At 36.4% G+C, this 20326-nt stretch overlaps 1 protein-coding gene across 2 annotated transcripts in view; it reads right to left on the reverse strand.

Annotated features, from left to right (window-relative positions):
• DYNC1I1 (dynein cytoplasmic 1 intermediate chain 1) overlaps positions 1 to 20326 on the reverse strand; it is a 317152-nt gene that overhangs the window by 264914 nt on the left and 31912 nt on the right. For both annotated transcript variants that reach the window (XM_024249962.3, XM_009242996.4), the window contains exons 2-4: positions 19951 to 20067; positions 14296 to 14410; positions 11469 to 11559 (exon numbers count right to left, since the gene is read on the reverse strand). In XM_024249962.3, the coding sequence (XP_024105730.1) occupies positions 11469 to 11559; positions 14296 to 14410; positions 19951 to 20058 (314 nt within the window). In that variant the 5' untranslated portion in view covers positions 20059 to 20067. The remainder of the gene's footprint in view (positions 1 to 11468; positions 11560 to 14295; positions 14411 to 19950; positions 20068 to 20326) is intronic.

Raw genomic sequence — 20326 nt, forward strand, 5'->3', positions numbered from 1 at the left:
GTATTTTAGAGAGGACCACTCCTGGCCCCGGGTGGGAGGTCTGTGTCCTGGATATGGCTTCACTGTGTCATCAGACAAATCTCCTTTTGTTCCCAACAAATGAAGGTGCAGGCCTCAAGGCCCTTTAACATTCTTCTCTGCCTGATATTTTAAAATCTAGGATGATTATTCAACTGCCTTTTAGCTTTCTCTTCTCCAGTTAGAATAATTTATTTAACCAATGGGCAGAGATCTTATTTTCCAGCCATCTTATCAAGTAATTGTATCTCTGAAAACAAAATGATGGTGATATAGAAATCATCCTCTTTACTATAATAATTAGTTCTATTTTTTAGTCATTTCTGGAATGGTTCAATCAATGCATGCAGAGGAGAGAAGATTTTGATAAGAATATTCATTTACTTATTCAAAAACCATCTATTAAGAACCTAAAATACAAAATACTGTAACAGAGGGTTGAAAAAATGTTCAAGGAACCTATAGATCTTATGAGGAGATAAAACATATATAAATAGGCCTGGCGCGGTAACTCATGCCTGTAAGCCCAGCACTTTGGAAGGCCAAGGCAGGCAGATTGCTGAGGCCCAGGGGTTCCAAGACCAACCTGGGCGACACGACGAAACTCTGCATCTACAAAAAAATACAGAAATTAGCCGGGTATGGTGGTGTTCGCCTGTGGTCGCAGCTACTCAGGAGGCTGAGGTGGGAGGACAGCTTGAGCCTGGGAAGCGGAGGTTGCAGTGAGCTGAGATCATGCCACTGCACTCCAGCCTGGGTGACATTAAGACCCTGCCTCAAAAAAAAAAAAAAAGCCAAAAAAAAAATATATATATATATGTATATATATATAGTTTAGTAGAACAAATCTGAAAGTAAAACTTGCCATATTCCATTTGACCTGGTCTTGGAGGAGGGGGTAGGATTTGGGCCTAAATTCATTTTCCTCAGTGCTTAGTTTATTGGACTTAGGTGGCTGAATTAGTCCACCAGGTCTTATAAGACTGTTATATTTTAGATGCCAACTTAACAATTTGTTGTGAGAACAATAATAACCAGGCAGACAAATATATAAACCTGACAAAGTCTTCTCTCCTTGAAGCCCAGCTTCCTGGGAAGCCAGATGTCCCTAGTATCTTTGGGACTAGAGTAGGTGATGCTGAATGTTTAACTATGACAGCTTCCCCTACCCGGCAGTACCACACGTATGCTGAGGGACATGGAACTTGCACTTAAGACTTTTACATTTTGGTAAAAGAAATGAGACATATGAATATTTATGCCTAATAATATACTGATAACATTTACAAGGAAGAAAGTAGCTCTTATCAGTTGCTCAGAGACTGGCACAGTTTAAAGTTTGAATAAATATGAGCTGAAAATATTAATAAATGCCGTAGGAAAGACAGATTAAGAATAGTGATTGTTATAATTTCCCTTCACTTAGTGTTTGCTCCTTGCCAGCCAGCCAGGCATTGGACTGCAGTTTCATCATCCTTTGGAAGTCACAGCAGGGAGACACAATTCCACTGAAAAGATTAGAGATTCCATTTCACCTGGTCTTGGAGGAGGGGATAGGATTTGGGCCTAAATTCATTTTCCTCAGTGCTTAGTTTATTGGACTTAGGTGGCTGAGTTAGTCCACTAGGTCTTATAAGACTGCTATATTTTAGATGCCAACTTAGCAATTTGTTGTGAGAACAATAATAACCAGGCAGACAAATATATAAGCCTGACAAAGTCTTCTCTCCTTGAAGCCCAGCTTCCTGGGAAGCGAGATGTCCAGCAGTATCTTTGGGACTAGAGTAGGTGATGCTGAATGTTTAACTACGACAGCTTCCCCTGCCCTCCCCCACCATGACCTTATCTTTCCCCAAGACCAGACATCATCCTCACTGCTACCCAAGTCTCCCCTTTCTGGAATTCCTGGGATGACCAACCTAGCCCTTGTTGTTTGATACAATCTTTCTCTAACTATGTCAATCAAATTTCCATCAGTATTCCCCGCTGGGGAACCATCCTGGTGTTGTTTGTTTGCTTATTTTTATGAGTTGCATTTGGCTGCTCTGATTAGTTTCAATTGATTTCTTAGGTTAACTTTCTGAGGTTCTGTCTAGGTGGGATCTCTGATCTCTGTTTCATAGGAGCCCTATTATGTGTTCAGAGGCTAAATAACCCAATAATTCTGTACCTACTCTGGACCAACGGGCACTGTTACGGTTCTGTGGTCCCAGGGTTGGATTGGCTGTTTTGGACATGCCAATTAAGGTCACATTTCCTAACTTCATTTCAAAATACAGACGCTTCCCAACATGGAAAATATTCACTTATTTAACCTTGAACATATCAAAAACATTGTAGCCTCTGGCATCTTATACAAAAATGCCTACCATGTAGTAGTTAATTTATAATTTGTGGGTCAATTTGTTTTTCAATATTTTTAAAAAAGAATAGGCAAATGTCAAAATTCTTCAAACTAGCAGTAACCTACTAAGAGACAAGCAGAATTTCATATTTCATATTTTAAACCTTGCACCAATTCATTACTTTCTAATTTCTTATAAAATTCCCCTTTCATTGGCTCAATTTTATTTGCTCAGTTTTAGTTTATGAGACAGAAAGAAGTGAAAATTTAAAAAAATCCTTGGCCATCTGTTGAAAGTGTAACTTAGGAGTGAAAGACATAATGTCTGTGTTGCATATACCTTGCACTCTGATGAGTGGTCAATTTCTTCCCATTCAGCTTTTACCAACAACAAGTTGGTGGTTTCCATTCTTCTTTCCATCTTTATTAGACCTCAGAGCAGAAAACCTTAGAATTATTTCCTAAAGAGTGTTTTTGTTCTTACCTTTTCTAGTCTTTGGCTATAAGAAAGAGATGTTCAATAAATATTTGAAGGCAGTAGTTAACAAATTTCTCATTTATAATGTTAACACTCAATGTGGCTAAGGCACTCTCATACACTATTGGCAGCATTTAAATTAGTAAAGTTCTTTGGGAAGTAATATGCCAATATGTGGCAGGAACCATAAAAAATAGAATTACTCCTGGACTAGTTTTGCTGCCAGGACCTCAGCCTATGAAAATAAAACAGCATCAATAATAATAATCATAACAAAAAATGATAATGATGATTATAATGATGACGACAACCACCTCCAAATCATCAAATCCCATGGTCAGTTCTTGTTCCTTAGCTTTGCTGTCTCTGATTTTGGTCACTATTGGCTCCTTCTTGGCATAGTCTTTCTTTTAGTTTTCTTGGCCCTGAAAATCTTATTTCTTTTCCTCCCTCTCTCACTGTGTTTTTGGCAGTACCCTTGCTCTTTCCATTCCAATAAAGACAAGCATTCTCCAACCAGGATTCTGTCTTCTCCTCTCACCTTTGTACTCTAACCCCAGGCAATCACATAGATGTCCATATATCTTCTGCAAAATAACCCCAAAGTCCTCATTACCATTGAGCTCTTCTCTGAGTATGCATATTTGAGAGCTGTAACTACACAGCAACATTTCCTTAGATTCAAATTAAATGTGTCAATTTACTTGTTCTTTAGAAGTAAGAAGACTCTTTATATTCCTTGAAGGTCTAGTATAGTATCTGATAGACAATAAATTCTCAATTGTTTACTGAATGACTTGATGAATGAATGAACAAATGAATATTCTTTACCTGGCTTTTCTGTAGATAGGTGTGACGTGTGAGGGCAAGTTGATTCCAAAAGAAACAGTTTTTATATTTTTATTAAAAAATGAAATAATAAATCAGGGCATGTCTGCCTAACTCCCTTAATATCCATCAAAGCATTTATGGAAAACTCAGTCTTACTCAGCGTGATGTCACTACATGGCCGCAGGAGAGTTTTCAGACTCACTTCCATACTGAAGAAGGAAAGCATATCTTATTTAATAAAAATGCTGACCACTGGCCGGGCATGATGGCCCATGCCTGTAATCCCAGAGCTTTGGGAGGCCGAGGCAGGAGGATTACTTGAGACCAGGAGTTCAAGACCAGCCTGGGCAAAATAGCGAGACCCTGTCTCTATGAATATTATTATTTTTTAAATGCTCAACATATTGCTGATTTGTGGTGAAAAACAAAAGTGGTCCAGCCATCTTCTATACCAAATGAACTTAGTAACTTTAATTAGTCCCTGAAGCAACTGCACTGGAACTCAAATTTTCATGTTCTTCCTTTTCTCTCTAAGATGGAGAGAGAGCTCAAGGACAGAATACAGAGCTTTCCTGAGTCCCACAGTTTCTCTGAGCGCTTGTTCCACATGTCTTCTCTGTCAAACAAATCACTAGTGATTAATCAGCCAGTGCAAACAGTTTGGGATTATGTAAGCATAGTGCCAAACAGAAAATATCTAGTCAATGCCATCGCTAAATATCTAATTTTTAAAATGCCGTTTCCAAAAGTAATACATGAAATAATAAGGACATTTTAAAATCCATTATGTCACTCATCTGTCACATTCATTACAGTGATGTTAATTAAGAAAGGATGGTATTTAAATAATGAGTTAATGTTTTACTTCCTGGCCTCAATTTTTTCCTTACTTAGGACTGGCAATGATGATAAAGATTTTCTGATGTCAGAAATAAAAGTGGAACAGTGAAATACATACTTATATCAGGCTCTTTTTAAAAAGCATTTTTCTTAATTTATGGTGGGAGAATTTTCCATCTGTGTGCTAACACCTGAGCCCTAATATGGAGCTCCAGAATGAGCCACACTAAGCCACATGGGAAGTCCATCTGAGCTGGATTCAATAAGAAATGTAGGACTTCCCATCATATAACAAGAGCATGTTTTCCCAAAATCTTACACAGAAGTCCTGCTGTCAAGCAAGCAGTTTCTCTAGAAGAAAGCTCGGCTACCCCTTCCTAAAATAGATGCTTACTGTGTTACTATAACCATATGGGTACATAGAGCACACTTTGCCTGAAGACAATGATATTAAAAATTTTGAACTTATTGTGCTGCATAAAGAGAAAACCCTATAGTGTGAATCTTATTTTAATTTACAAAGAGACTGACTTTCAACCAACCTTGAATTAGCAACTTCAGTCTCCCCAAAGTCTAATTGGCTGGTAGCATCCTGTCAATCTCTCTTTATATAGTGATACTTTAAAATTTTTTTGTATAAGCAAAATTTTAATAGTCTTATTAAATTTCCCCCATAATCTTGTATTATTTATTATACTTTTCACCTTTACTAATGCTTCCTTTATGCCTTCCCTTTAGCCTCTGATTTATCAGAGCATCTTAGAAGATGATGATGCTTTCACCCAAATGGGTCAAGTCCTTTGAGGCCTATGTAGTTCCAAAGAATCCTGCAGAATCTGACCGTGGATAAAGGTGAAGGTCCTAAGGATTTCCTTTGGGTATTATGTCCATGTGGCCCCAGAACACATTTTTCTTTCCTGAAGTCACTAAAAAAAAAAGTAGTAACTACATGCAGACAGGATAAGTTGCCTACAATGAATTATTGTAGCCCCAAAACAAGTATCTAAATTTTACCAAAGCTTTCTGTCAATAAGAAATTGAATAGTAACTATATGGAGGCCCAGTATTCAAGCTGAAGAGAGAACATTGAAGAAATCTGTCCCTTTGTCCCTGAATTATAATCTGAAATTCACATGAAGCTGAAAGCCTAAGTGACTTTTAATCCATTCCCTTTGTACCATCATTCTTATGTGCTTCAGAAGACATTTCTCCACCTGCTGCATTTGCAGTACCCTTGGGAGGGGCCTCACCTCCCTAAAGAACAATCTACAAATATTAGGGTTTTGGGTTAAGAAGTGTTGCTAATTGTGAGCACAGGCATCAATTTTAAATACTACAGGATTTTATTGGGACCAATTGGGGAAATTTGAAGATAGTGTAGATACTAGATAAGGTGAAAATACATTGAAATATAAAAATACACTTCATTGAAAAAGCAGGTTCAACAGTTTTCACAGTAAGATGTCATTTATCATTATATATAATGACATACACATTATATAAAAGAATAAGCACTAAGGTGCTAAGAGTGCTGATCTCTGGTGGTGGAAACATGATGTTTTCATTTTGTTATTTTTGCTCATTTATATTTTCTAGTTGTGTAAAATGCACAGGTGTTGTTTCTATAACAGTAAGAGATTTTTTAGGCTGGGCACAATGGGTCCTGCCTGTAATCTCAGCACTTTGGGAGGGAGAGGCAGGAGGATCCCACCACTTTGGGATGAAGAGGGAGGAGAATCATTTGAGGCCAGAAGTTCAAAACCAGCCTGGGGGATATAGCAAGGCTTCGTCTCTAAAAAAAAAAAAAAAAAAAAAAAAAAAATTTAAATCAGCTGAGCGTGGTGGTATGCAACTGTACTCCTAACTATGCAGAAAGCTGAAGTGGGAGAATAGCTTGATCCCAGGAATTCGAGGCTTCAGTGAGCTAAGATTGTGCCACCACTGCTGCCTGGGTGACAGAGAGACTTTGTCTTTAAAAAAAAAAAGATTTTAAAAATAAAATGTTGGAGGAGGGCTTGAATGACTTGATTGATTGGAAAGTAGAACTTAATGATGGTGTTAAGACCAAAGATGGTCAAAAAAAAAAAAAAGACAAAAATTAATTCTATTACTACCCTCCATGACACTTCTCACCAAAGACAAACATCAGAAATCTCCCCTTTGGACTATTTTGTTAAGGATGTTATGCAATGGGTGTTATTATTGTGACAGGAGATTGCACAGTATGTTATCATGTTGAGAGATGTTTTAACTTTGAAAACATTTTCAACATTTCCTTCCATTTGGGACAGGTTGTAGCCTACACTGTGGTGTCCAGCTGAACTTTATGAGGTCAATACACTTTCCTATATTTTTGCAGGCCAGTACACCTTCTAGTTCAGCTCTGTCATTGAGAACCCTAAGGAATTACAACTAAATATGAGAAAAGTCCTAGTGCAAAGTCTCTTGTGAGCCATCCATGTGAATGAGAAGAATAAATGTTGGCTGAATGATTTTCACTTAGATCGATTCACTTCTGATTGCTATCTGAAGGTTAGTGAGTAAGGAGTGGGCAACCCAGAATGTGGTCTGTAGGGGCATGGATTACAATCTGTCCTTTGCCTTGTCATGTTTAATAATTTTATGTAATTACTTGGATAAAGATACAGGCAATGCTTACTAAAATTGAAAATGACACCAACATGTTCTATGAGAGGATCTAAAAAGATTTTTTCCCATCGGAAAAATGGCTAAATTAAAATATGAAAAAATTATAATAATTGCTAAAACTCACATATAGTTAGTATACACCAGACTCCTTTCTGAGTACTTTATAGAGCATTACTTTGTACAATCCTCACAATAACCTTATGGGGTAGGTTGTGTATCACTCATATCAACTACTGTTAGAGATTATGTAGCGTAAAGGTATACGTTGTGGAAACTTGAATCAACCTGCCTGGGTAAAAACCTAGCACTGTAGCAAAATAACACTCTGTATGAACTTGAGAAAATTACATATTCTCTTTGCGCATCTCAGTGTCCTCATTGGTAAAAAGCAGAATTATATAGTTCATTCTACAAACATTTTTTTTTTTTAATCTTGGATGCTATGTTGCCCAGGCTGGTCTTGAACTCCTAGCCTCAAACAATCCTCCTGCCTCAGCCTTCCAAGTAGCTGGTATTACAGTTCTGAGCTACCACACCTCACTCAACAAACATTTATCAAATACCTACTACATGAGTATCACTTAGTCCCTACTTTCAAGGAATTCACCACTTTCTGAGGATGAGAGACATGTTCAACTAAACAAAAGCCGTTCTTCAGGGCTATAAAGTGCTAATGCTTCACTCTTATGTATAAAAAGTGTAAGCTGTTTCAGATAAATATTCTTTACCATATTGAGAAAATATTTTCTATTCCTAGTTTGCTACATTTTAAAATATAGGAATAAGTGTTTAAATTTCTAAAGTATAATTTAAGTACATATTGCAATGATTATTTTTCCTTCTTTGACCTTTTTGTATGCTAAATTATATGGTAAGACATTTTCCTATACTAAAATAACCTTGCATTTTTGAAACAATACTAATTAACCATAGCATAGTATCCTCTTAATATGTTGGATTCCAGTTGCATACAGTATATCAAAGATTTTTTTCATTTATGTTTGTAAGTAAAACTAACCCTTCAAACTAACCTTTTCAACAAGCTCTTAAAATCCAAGAGCGTGTTGCTTGCCAGTATAATTAACTGAGCAATGATTAATTGATTCTACCAAAACTGATCAGGAGAAAGAAGATAAAACCAAAAATATAAGTTGTAAATGAGAAATGGGATATAACAATGGAAGCATAAATTGCAAAACAAATGGTGACACTTTAAGTGAAATTTAAAAAATTAAATCATTAGTATAACTGAAAACTTACATATTTCTACTCTCTACCCATTTTTTAAAATTTTCTCAACTGCTTTTAAAAATCAGTAAGAGGTGGCTGAGTGCAGTGGCTCATGCCTATAATCCCAGCACTTTGGGAGGCCAAGGCAAAAGGATTGCTTAAGGCCAGGAGTTCCAGACCAGCCTGGGCAACATAGTGAGACTCCATCTCTACAAAAAGTAAAAATAAAAATTAGCTGTGCATGGTGGTGCATGGCTGTAGTCCCAGCTACTCAGGAGGCTGAGGCAGGAGGATTGCTTGAGCCCAGGAGTTTGAGGTTGCAGTGAGCTATAATTGCACCACTGTACTCCAGCCTGGGCAATGGAGAAAGATGGTCTCTTTAAAATTAAAAAAAAAAAAAATCAATAAGAGGGATTTTTGTTAAAGCACCATTTTTACTTCTTCTCTATAATAAAGTACATTGAGTATGCCAATTTGCAGATTAACTAGTTACAAAGATTATAAGAAATGTTTGCTAATTTTGGCTTTCTAAAGAAAATTTTAGCTTTGGTTTGAAATTTTGGCAAATGAATGAGATAATTTATATGTGCCTTTAGCTATGGCCAGATGTGTTAATTTAATTCTTGTTATCTTCTGAAAGATTTTCCATTTTTTGAAGAGTTCAAATTCCACATAAATAGGCAAATTTATGAGCATAGAGTTATATTCTTAAGAATAACTGAACTCTTTTCCCAGTCTCCTGTTTTATGAAGTGTTAAAGTTAATATAAATTGTTTTCAAAGATGTGTCTTCTACATAAAAAGACATTCAAAGTGGAATTTTAAAAAACTGAAATATAACATTCTCCTGCAATTTAACCTCATATTTATTTTATTAAAGAAAAAAACATAAATTTGTGTGGAATTTTCCTAAGTTCAAAACAAGGGCAGAATTTACTAAGGCATTCCTAATGTGTTCTCCTCAAGCAAACTTTGTGCTCAGTTTTTCTGAAAACTAGCATTTTTCAATGCAAATTTTCTTGCATTTCTATGAAACCTGCACTTTGCAAGAGATTTACTAATGGATTTCTAGTTACTAGGTCTCGCAAGAACTTTCCTATAAAGAATTGAAGGTACTACTGCATTGGGTAGGAGTAAGCTGCACCTCTTCCAAAGTGATTCATAAAGTTAAAAAAAAAATCACTTAAGAAGGAGAAAGAAATAAAGAGTAATATTCTCTGAGAAGTAATAATTGCTGTTGTCCCCAGAGTACTAACAGCATAGGTCAGCTTTCTTTAGAAAGTTTTCCAAAGGGCTCCTCAACTGTGAAGTCAGTAATAGAATTGAATGCTGCCAACTGCACCCTTGAAGCTAAGCAGTAATGCCACGCACCATCATGGTACAGAAATGGTCAAATACATTAACTTAATGATAGGCCAATGGACCCCCCCTAAGAAATGTGATTATATTGTGCCAGCTCTCGAATAAATGTTAGAACTTACACAACTGTGTTGCTATTACTTCCCCTGTCAAAGACCTTTCGAAGTGTTCAGAGCAAAAGATGAGAGAAGACATGTACTGCCCCAAATCACAAAAGCGATTTGCTAAAATAAACCAGCTTTATGCCCTCAAAAACCTCTACATTTTTTTTTAATTGAAAGCAGTGTCCACTGGTTTCCAAAGGGCCTATAAAAACAAAATATTCAAGTCTGAAGGACACCAACAGGCAGAAATAGACAATGTAATTCCAGTCTTACATGTTGGTTTCAAAAGCAAAAAAACCCTACAGCTCAGGTCAATGCTAGATTTTCTTCATGTCCAGATCTTCAGCTACCAAGTTAACTATGCCTAGGTGGAAACAGTACACTTTCAGAAGAAAATGCTTATGCTAATGCCTTAGGTGAAAAGAGAAAAATGCAGAATTTTATATCTCTGCCCCAGTAGCACATACGGAGGCAAGAAATGCACACAGACAAGGCCTGGAAAGGTACATAGACAAGCCAAAAGGCTGACTTCTTGGAACACCAGTGCTGTGGATGATTGTTTCTTCTTTTATTTAAAACTTGATTAAAGTATTTTATGATTTTTTTAAATTAAGAGTCAAAGCTAGAGTTCATAAATTGCCACAGGCCAAATCCGGCCCATAACTACTTGGAACAAAAGTCATAACATTTAACATTCAGGAGATTATCACCTGAATATCTGAATTTGTAGCTTCTCAAGAAAAATTGGAAAATGCGGAAAAATTGGGTCCATCATCCCATGTGAGCTCAACCAGCTTGAGCTATGAGGGGGCCATCTGGCCTTTAAGAATTGGGTGCAGTTGCCATACTCACATAAATTCCTGCCTGTGGACCCTGGCATGTGGGAACACTGGTGAAGACAGCTGGATTCGGAGAGTTACCGTGACTCCATCTACATTTATGAAACTTCTCCTTTCTTCTTTTTACATCTTTACCTTTTGGATATCTCTTCAGTGATTAAATTACAGAATGTCTATATCTACTTTCAGAAGTTACATAATCTGTGAGTCTACATAGTGTAATACAAATTTGGCAATGAACTCACTAAACAGAAGCAGCCAATCCTGATACAACTACTACCAATAATAATACAATAAAAATACTTAGGTGACTGAGTTTTCAAATTAGTCAACTTTACTAAGCAAATAACACGCTTGAAAAATTAAATTTAGAATTAGAACATCTCAATATTCTATTCACAAAGACTTTCATGGAAACCAAAACCAAAATAGGATAATAAGAAGCTGGATATATATTCAATTATCTACTAAATAAGGAAAAGGCTTCTCCCTGCCTTTTTTAAGCCTAAGCTAATGGATATGTGTGTGTTTGTTAAGCAAGACACATGGTGCTAAATTAGCCCACTCAAAGAAGGAAGATATATGTTGATCATTTCTAGTGTTCAAGATCATTGCTATTCCACTAAAAATAGCAAGCCACCATAAATTTAAACATAAAATGTCCAAGTACACATGCAGATACATGCACATTTCACAGTATTCTAAAGGTGTTGTTGTTGCTGTTTTTTTTTTTTTTAATTGACACCCATCATGGCCTTTTAAAGGGACAATTCTTACCTTGTTAATGGCCCCAGATCGCCTGAGTCTTGGCTTCCAGCTTCACTGGGAGTGCTCACTGATTTCGAGGAGGGAGACATAGGGGTTGGGACTAAATAATGAAAATAACAGGTATCCCATGTTAAAAAATGCAGCGGCTGCACTGGTGAAGAGCAGTGTCAGACAAATCAAAACAAATGGGCCCAAATTAAAGTGGTTTATGGCCAGGAGACATTGAGATGGGATAAAGAAAAAAAAAAAAAAAAAAGGAAAGAAAAGGAAAAAAGTCCAGTGAATTTTTTATATTTTGGAAATTAAAATTTGAAATGATTTAGACAGAATTAACCTAGGGATTCTGAGGCCATGTCCACCCTAACAAAGTAAAATGAAGAATCAAAATAGCTATCCAGATAATTCAAGTCAAATATCTCTCTAACATGAACCATCCAGATAATTTTGATTCTTCACATTATTTTGTTAGTATAGATGTGACCTATTAAAAATAAAACAGGGTGTCTATAAAACTTTAAAAGGTTATTAAATAAGTGATTCTGAATAATTTTAAATGGTCATGGACAGTCAGAAAAATCTGTTGTATGTCTGCATTTAGAAAGAAATGTACTCTGTGGAATATAAGCTGTTTGCCATGAGAGGCTAAGTGACAGATAGAGAAAGGGTAAATGTTGAACCTGGTAATTAAAAAGTCTCTTTCAAAACAAAGAAAAATGCCAGGCTGCTTTATTTTTACATTTAATTAATAGTTGCATCCCATTGTACTGTTTACTGTCTTTGGGACTTGTTTTGCCTTGCCTCTGGGAGCTCTAGAAGACACTGCCATGTGCACAGAAGTAAGCTGCCACTCTGAAGACAGGAGACAAGTTCAGAGATCAAGGTCGGCACAAGCTGAAAATCTGAGAGCAGGCATAATAAAAGAAAAAAGCTATAGCCAATGCAATTTTTTCCTCTTCCTTCAGATACAAGCCAAATGTCCTTCAGATAGAAGCTGCACCAAATAGCCAAGATGGCTCCAGGCCAGGCAATTCAACGGGTTCTCAATATCACATATGCCAGAGAAGCCATATGGATAGAAAGAAACTTCAGTACATAAGTGTAGATTCCCATTTGGTTTCAATCATGTGCAATTTCCTTTTATTTACTTAATAGGGTAAAGGGCTTAACTATTTTACCCAAATCCTATAACACAATGGCAGATCTGTGGAGAAGCTAGGAATTTTCATCTGGTCCCACAATTAATTCACTGATTACGTACCCTCTGAGCTTACTCAGAGAGTAAGTCAGAGAGACAGCTGAAAAATGAAAACGGGGCCCTTGCCAGGGTCCCTTGGCAGTAATGCAAGGATACTTCAAAAGTTGGTCATGGTTTAGAGATGTTAATCTGTTTTGTTCTTAAAGTTTAATTACTGGCTTTACGTAGGGTAAGGGAGACTAGGACATAATATTATTGTGTTTAACCAGTGTTCACATTGCAACATAATTTCAAAGGCTATTTTGAGGCACAAATATAATTGATTGCAAAGTGTCTAACTCATATCAGATGTCAACTAAGTAGAAAAAAAAAGTGTATCAGCTCCTAAGTAGAAAAGAAGGTCCATCAGTCAAATATAACATCCCCTAGGTTACATCTTCCACAACATAAAGAAATTAAACAAAAGAATCTAATCTTATTGGGGCTTATTATAGCATTGTTGAACATACTATTTTACCTATTACAAATTGAGATTGAGTATAAAATGCTTTTTAATAATGTTTTAGTTTTGTATGTATTAAATTACATCCAGCAATACTTAATAATTTGTAAGCTTATTATATATTGTTCTTATTCACATTGATATAAACATTTGCCATTTTGTTCTACATGGGATAATTTATAGTCTTAGTTTAACTAACTATGGAAATAAATGATAATTTATTTTAATATAAAAGTAAATTATGGAATTAACTTCAGAAGAAAGTATTCTAAACAAAAGACCTGAATACTGTATTTATTTTTATGTATTCTTCTAAAAGGGTTTTTAACTATATTGGATATAATGTAGTTTTATAGACACCCTAGGATTAATCTTAAATGTATGGAAAACAAAAGGATAAAAGAAAAATAAAACTATTACATGAGAGATATATAGGTAAGTGACAGAATAAACAAAATATGCACAAGTTACCTTCAACACAAAGAAAATCAATAATTCAATATCCAAACTTTAGTGATAAAATGAGGTCACAGACAGTCAACTAGGAATGAATGAATTAGAGGAGGAGCATTGCAGTGAAAATGCCAATTAGTAATCAAATCAAAATACAATAACGTCAAATTAATTTAAACTTGTTAATCGGCTGCTAATCTGCCACCATTTTGTTTTCCTTCAAATTCTCGCTGTGCCTTCTATTTTCATCATAGACTAACTCTATGCCTGTGGTAGTTATGAAATTCATAACCAGATCAACAGTATTTAGATTGGCAAAGAGACACTGGAATTCAGCAATGAAAATGAGGAACAATTTAATAAGACATTCCAAGATTTCTTATATTTACCAAATGGCAACTCATTTAACAAGTATAAAATAATCTACTAGTAACACGGTGGAGAAGGTTGACCATCTAATCAGTCAGTAAGCCCCAAACTACTGACAGTTCTACAACCTTTCCTCCCATCTCCTTTCAGCCCCCTCAATTCCAAAAACACATGCAACCTGAACCATAAGCCACAGAATGTCTTTAAAAATAAAAATTAAAAAAAGCTAAAGACTTAAAAGAATAGCAAACACTGGACATGGTATATCCCACGCAAGTTGATTTTGAGGAATAGTAACAGGAAGCACTTTTAAGTACCTAGAGGCGGCTCCGGTGAGATACCAATGCTTTGGAGCAAAGCCTCTGTCTCTCGTCGTTTGCGATCCAGATCAGAGTCGTCCTGAACGGGTTCTTTCTTCTGCTGCATATCAGCCTAGAAGTAGACGTCAGTAAGAAAAGTTAATAACATAACTAAATGTATGCTTTTCCTGGCTAAAACTAAAAATGATAAATGCATGGCAGTGAAGACAAGGCGAAAGCCCTAAATAGATATAATCACATGTATAAAGGGTGAATAAACACCATAATTGCCCCATTTAATAATTACTGGCCCAGTACTTTCTCTTTTGGTTGAAGGCTTTTTCCTGCTTCTATCACGTGGGATGAAAGTTTCTCTCACAGGTTTTGGAAGAGAAAACATCAAGGCAAAGTATTTCTGGCTGGGGATATAATATAAAAAAAAATTCTGTCTGTTTTTTTAGACTTCCTTGTCCCTTCTGGGATATCAGTTATTGATGACTGTGTGTTTGTAATATTCAGGCCTCATGTTTGGGATTGTGCAAACCAGGTATTGTTGGAATCTTGCTGAAAAGTAAAACTATTTATGAAAATTTTTAACTATAAGACACACTATTTGTATTGCTAAGACAAGTTTGCCATGGTTTAAAATAAACTGGGCTAAAATCTGTATTAAGGCATGTGATCAATATTGATATGTCTTGGTACTTTATTCTAATTTTCACAAGATTCCATTTTATATACTAACTGGAAGAAGAAAATTATCATGTAGAAAATGTAGTAAAACAAATCATTTACAAGAAATTCCTTTCACAAATTCTGTCTAAAAACACATTATGTTTTTCATACTGGCCTCTTAATGTCAGATCCTATGCCCAGTTGGTGTTTTTACAGATAAGTGACAAATTAAAATGCAGGTAAACAAGATCTGTGGTGGGATTCCAGGGGAAATTTAAAAATTCCAAGTCTCTTCTCTGTTTCATAATACAGTTATTACTTAAGATAAGTTATTTGCCCCACATCTGAAACATGATAACATCATGTTGATGTGTAACTACCTCACAACAAAGCTTTGTAAGCTTACAGAAGCGAGGCTGTCTTAAAGCCTGTCAAAAAACATTTCATTATGAGACATACCTTCTTCCCCAAAGAAAGTTGGGTGTGCTAACACTTTCTTTGGGCATGTAGAATACATTTCAAAGCAAGTGAAGCATTAGCTACATTGTAGTATCTATAAGCAGAAAGAGTTTATGCAACTTTTGACTTATTCCCAGAGGGTAACCTACACACTGATTATAAACTAAGTGCATCTTTGCATATGTCTCTGCGCTCAACAATTCTGTTATTATTAACTTTGAGCTAAAGCACTCATATTTTTGAAGTCTATCTGTCATTAGAGGGAAAAGTACCATTTGAAGGCCAATAAGGGCTTATAAGAGTCTTAGAGTATTTCAGACACTGCATAACCCAAAATTATGAAATGGCAGTTTAATCTTTTATCAGTGAAGATATCAAAGTTCATGTTCTTTTCCAATTTTAACATTTAAACCACTGAAACAAGTCCCAAAGTTTATGTATACAACAGAGACAAAGATAGAACTAAGATGAGAAAAAAGATGTTGCAGAGTGAGGATCTGTATCTACTACAGAATCCTACTATGTTTTAATGATTCAACAAGGAGTGATTTTGCAGTATTAGTAATTAAAAATCTTCAAGGTGCCTTTCTCAGCAAGTTATATTTCTGTTTGTGGAGAGTAATCACAGCTGAAACCCAGAGAGGATAATCGAAGAAAGAAAAATTTGTCAGCTGAGAATTGTCAATCACTTTCCCAAAGACATTTCCACATTTATTAGAGAAACATGTGAGGACAGGCCAGGAAACCCCTGGCCATTCTCACCTTGCAGCAATTTGGCAAAAAGTCAAGGACAGAATGAAACTTCAGGGTGGCCCCCACTGAGCTCACCTCATTGCATTAAAGCCAATTTTTCATTAAATTGGGCCAGTGTCTTAAATGGTGACCACTATATTTATTTTAAAATCAGATTTCATCCATAATATCACAGCCAAGAAAGCAGTTGACATCCAAAAGAGCAAAGGGTGGTAATTTTACACAACATGGACACAGTTTTCTGAATTCTGTGGAGATAATCAACTTGGGTGGTCCTAATTCACACTAGTTTTTATATTCGTGGCAAAAAAAGGGCACTCAGTTTAGTATTAAAGAGCATTTCTTTTCTTTTTAATGTTAAATTTATTTGTTTTATTTAAAATGTAAGCCTAAAGAAAGTTTATAAAAATCAAGGCTATTTAAAGCTATTTCTGATTCTCTATAAACAACACAAAACTAGAAAATCTTAAACTCGGGAGTCAGTGACAGTGGCCAGTCGATATCCCATGGATTCAGGATCAGTAGTTTCCAAAGAAATTTGCAGAATAGAACACCAGCTGCTTGGAAAGGATGTCTGGCATGCCTCTCAAACCTGCCCTGACTAGTTCATATGTTCATTTATTCACTCATTCATTCATTCTATAACTCCTTTTTGAATGCCTACCATATGTCCAATATATTTGACATTGACTCAATGATTAAAAAACAAACAACAACAACAACAAAAGCATATAGCCCTGACCTTGAAAGCTTGCAATCTATTAAGAGAAAAAGACAAGTGAAGGGGAAAATATAACACATTGTACTAAATGGTTTGATAATGTCAATGATAGGATGCAGGACTAACCTAGTTATGGGTAAAGGTATCAGAGGCAGCTTTCTGGAGAAAGTGACATTTGAGATGAGAACGGAAAGACATGCAGTTAACAGCCAGGTGAAGGACAGCCAGGTAAAGTTAACAGCCAGGCGAAGGATGATAGGAAGAAGTAGGAGATCAGTGAAAGCAGAGGAAAGAGAACATCTTAAGCTCTCTGTCAAGAAAGGATGTAGTCCATCAGGGTATATGTAAGCAGCTACATCTGACTGGAATGTGGATTTTAGGGAGAAAAAAATGCAGGCAAAAAGAGAGTCCTGCTATGCCTGTCCAGACCTGATGATCACTGCAAATTGGGGTAGGGGATGGTGAAAGGATGACTTCAGGTTTCTGATCTGGAAAACTGGCTGTATGAGCCTTAGAGGCAGCCCCCTTTTAACTCCAGACTCCTTCATGTGATTGGAGATAAAGAGGGCCTGGCTCTAAGGCTTAGACCTCTGAAGCCCAGCTTCCCCATGTGAGAAAGGATCAGAATAGATTACTTCCAGATTCCTTTCAGCCACAAAATGCTCCAATCCCATGAAACTGGGGGCCTTGAATTTTAAGACCCTTCCAACAATGGGGCATTTTTATAAAATGGCCTCACCAGCAGAGATCCTAAAAATGTATGTGACCATTCTATGAAGCCCCATTCATCTACTCTTACAGCTGATCTCAGAAGCAGAATGACAGCTGTCTTTTACTGCTCTGGGATCTTCTCGAATCCTCTTGAATCTGTGAGGAAGACATCATTTCTTTCTCCATTTTACAGAACAGGAAACAGGTTCAGAGAGGACCCATACCCACTCAGGGCCATTCTGTGAAGGGCAGATCCAGGCTTCCCAGCCACGTTCAACTCAAAAGCCCCTGTGCATAATCACTGTGTTTACTGTCTTCTGTCTTACAGCCTTGGCTGCTCAGAACAAACCAAGTCAGAACAGTTGCAGAGAATGCATGGACAGAACCAAGGAAAGACCTCTTTGAGGGGAGATGGGTGTGAAGGGAGAAGATTTCAAGCCAGGAGAGACATTACAGATGATGTGGTCCAACGGATCCCAAAATCCGACCCTGCTTCAGATCACTCAAATCAGAAACTTTGAGGATGGAAGACTCGGACTCGGTATTGCCATCTGACTCTGTAGAGCACAGTTCAGTTATCACAAGCTTCAATCACCAAGTTAGTTTAGAAATGAGGAAACTAGAACTTCATATGACGTCAATTCCAGAACGAGGCAGCAGCCAGGAATGTCTAGAGTCCAGGTGTTCCACACTCTCCACTACCTGCAGCCTCCAACCTCCCAGGGCTCTTCTTGCCGTGAAACCAGCTAAATCCTCACCAGGCAAAAGTGCTTGGTTGTAGAATCAAAAGGGGAGACTGCTTCCATCAGTCTAGTTTGCCTGTAATTTCCCCAAAATGTGTAAAATGAAAAAGATGAAGCAGACAGCATAATTTGGAACCAAATTTCCCATATCACATCACATTTAGTGGTAATTTTATGACATTCAAGTTGGATATTAGAATGTCAGTTTAAAAGGAAACTGGTTATTAGTAAAGGATAACAGGTGCTTTAAAACTACAGTAAGTGTTGACATTTGAGGGAAAGGAAATATAATAACTTAATGCTTTTTTTGGCTTTGCATGGAAATGAATAGCCATTCCTCGTCAATTCTCACCTCTACTTCACTCAAAGACTGCATATGTAACAGCAAAGATCTCAAAGGGAAAAAACATTATGTGTGATGTCAAGGACAAATAAATGATCACATCAATCAACATGTAATGGTATGGAGAGATGAGAGATGCCAGAAGGCTAAAATGCAACTGCAATTATCTTTTACTTTGTTGGAAAATAATAATTGTTGTAAATCTATTACCTTGGTCTCTCAGCCTTGTAGTATGAAACAACACTTATTTAGATTGTAAGGCATCAAAATAAGTTTTCTTTTTCCTTACAGAAGAACTGTATAGGGAAGCAGCTCTGGTTTCTATACACAAAAGCATATCATACCACACGAAGTTTTCTTCTTAGAAAGCTATTCAAAAATATCTTTGGTATCTGGTTTTTGTATAAGATGTGGGCTATTCCTATACTGCCACAACAAATTAGGGAACTAAAAATAAATTATTTGTTTGATTCACATAGCGGAAGAAAACATGATATGACAACAAGGCGTTGGATTGGGATTATAGAATCCAAGATTCTAGGTCTAGAAAGCAGAAAAGCTACATTTCACCTCTGGTCTCTGCTGCTTTGTTGGCACAAAGAGGGGCCTCAATGGAAAGTCTCTGAAATTTCAGCCAGATCTAACATGTAATAATTCTTTGTACTGTACTATCCTATCTACCTTCCCTCTAAGAGAAGAACAGCCTCCCCCTTACCAAACCTAAGATGCTTATTTACCATAAAAAATATATACCACTTTGGAAACAATAGAAATCCATTGGCATAGTTTTCTAATTTTCTCCTAAAATGTTCCTGCTGGTAGATTTTTTAAAAAACCCTTTTCTTAAAACCAACACTTATAGTTAGAATATACTAACTATATTCTAGGTACTGCTAAGTGCAACCCCACAAAATAAATGCATTATTGTTTTCATATGAAAAATAGGAAACTGAGGCACAGAAAGGTTAAGAAGTTTCTAACAATAACAAGATCACAGACCACCCTTAGAGTTCTGTTCAAGTCTGTGATAAGCCTGGAGTCTGCAGGCCTCTGGAGCCTCTGGACCAAATGTTATCCCCCATTTAGGTGATGGCTGACCAGCACATAGCAGAGGGCAACAGCTTTACCATGCAGAATAAGGAGATAATCATTTTATTCAGATATCATAAGAGGATTCTTTTAGGGAGTCCTATTTATCCATTTGACCAGCCCCTCAGAATCAAGTGATTTTCCTTTTTCCCCACAACACCCCAACACCCAGGATTTACCTCTTTCTTTTTCCTCTCCTCTTCCTTCCGTTTCTTCTCTTCTCTTATCTGTGCTAAGCGCTGCTTTTTGCGCTCTAGCTCAGCTTTTAAGTCACTTTTGTCAGACATATTGGTTTCCTTGGAGAAAGAGAAAAAAAAGAAGTGAACATATATATAAATAACTTTTCTGTATATCATTGCAAAAATCATTTGAAAGAAAATGCAACTTAACAATGTGACTTTTGGATGATCAACAAGAGGTTGTATTATTTACCAATGTGAAAAAATCGAAGAAACAAATTAAGTTAGATCTGGTCTAAGGATATAAAATATTTCCCTTTTAGGTATATATACATAAATATCTGAAGAAATACAAGGTTATTATCTGGCCTAAGCA

Source organism: Pongo abelii, chromosome 6, assembly GCF_028885655.2.
Source record: "Pongo abelii isolate AG06213 chromosome 6, NHGRI_mPonAbe1-v2.0_pri, whole genome shotgun sequence".
In the NCBI taxonomy this organism is placed as follows: Eukaryota; Metazoa; Chordata; class Mammalia; order Primates; family Hominidae; genus Pongo; species Pongo abelii.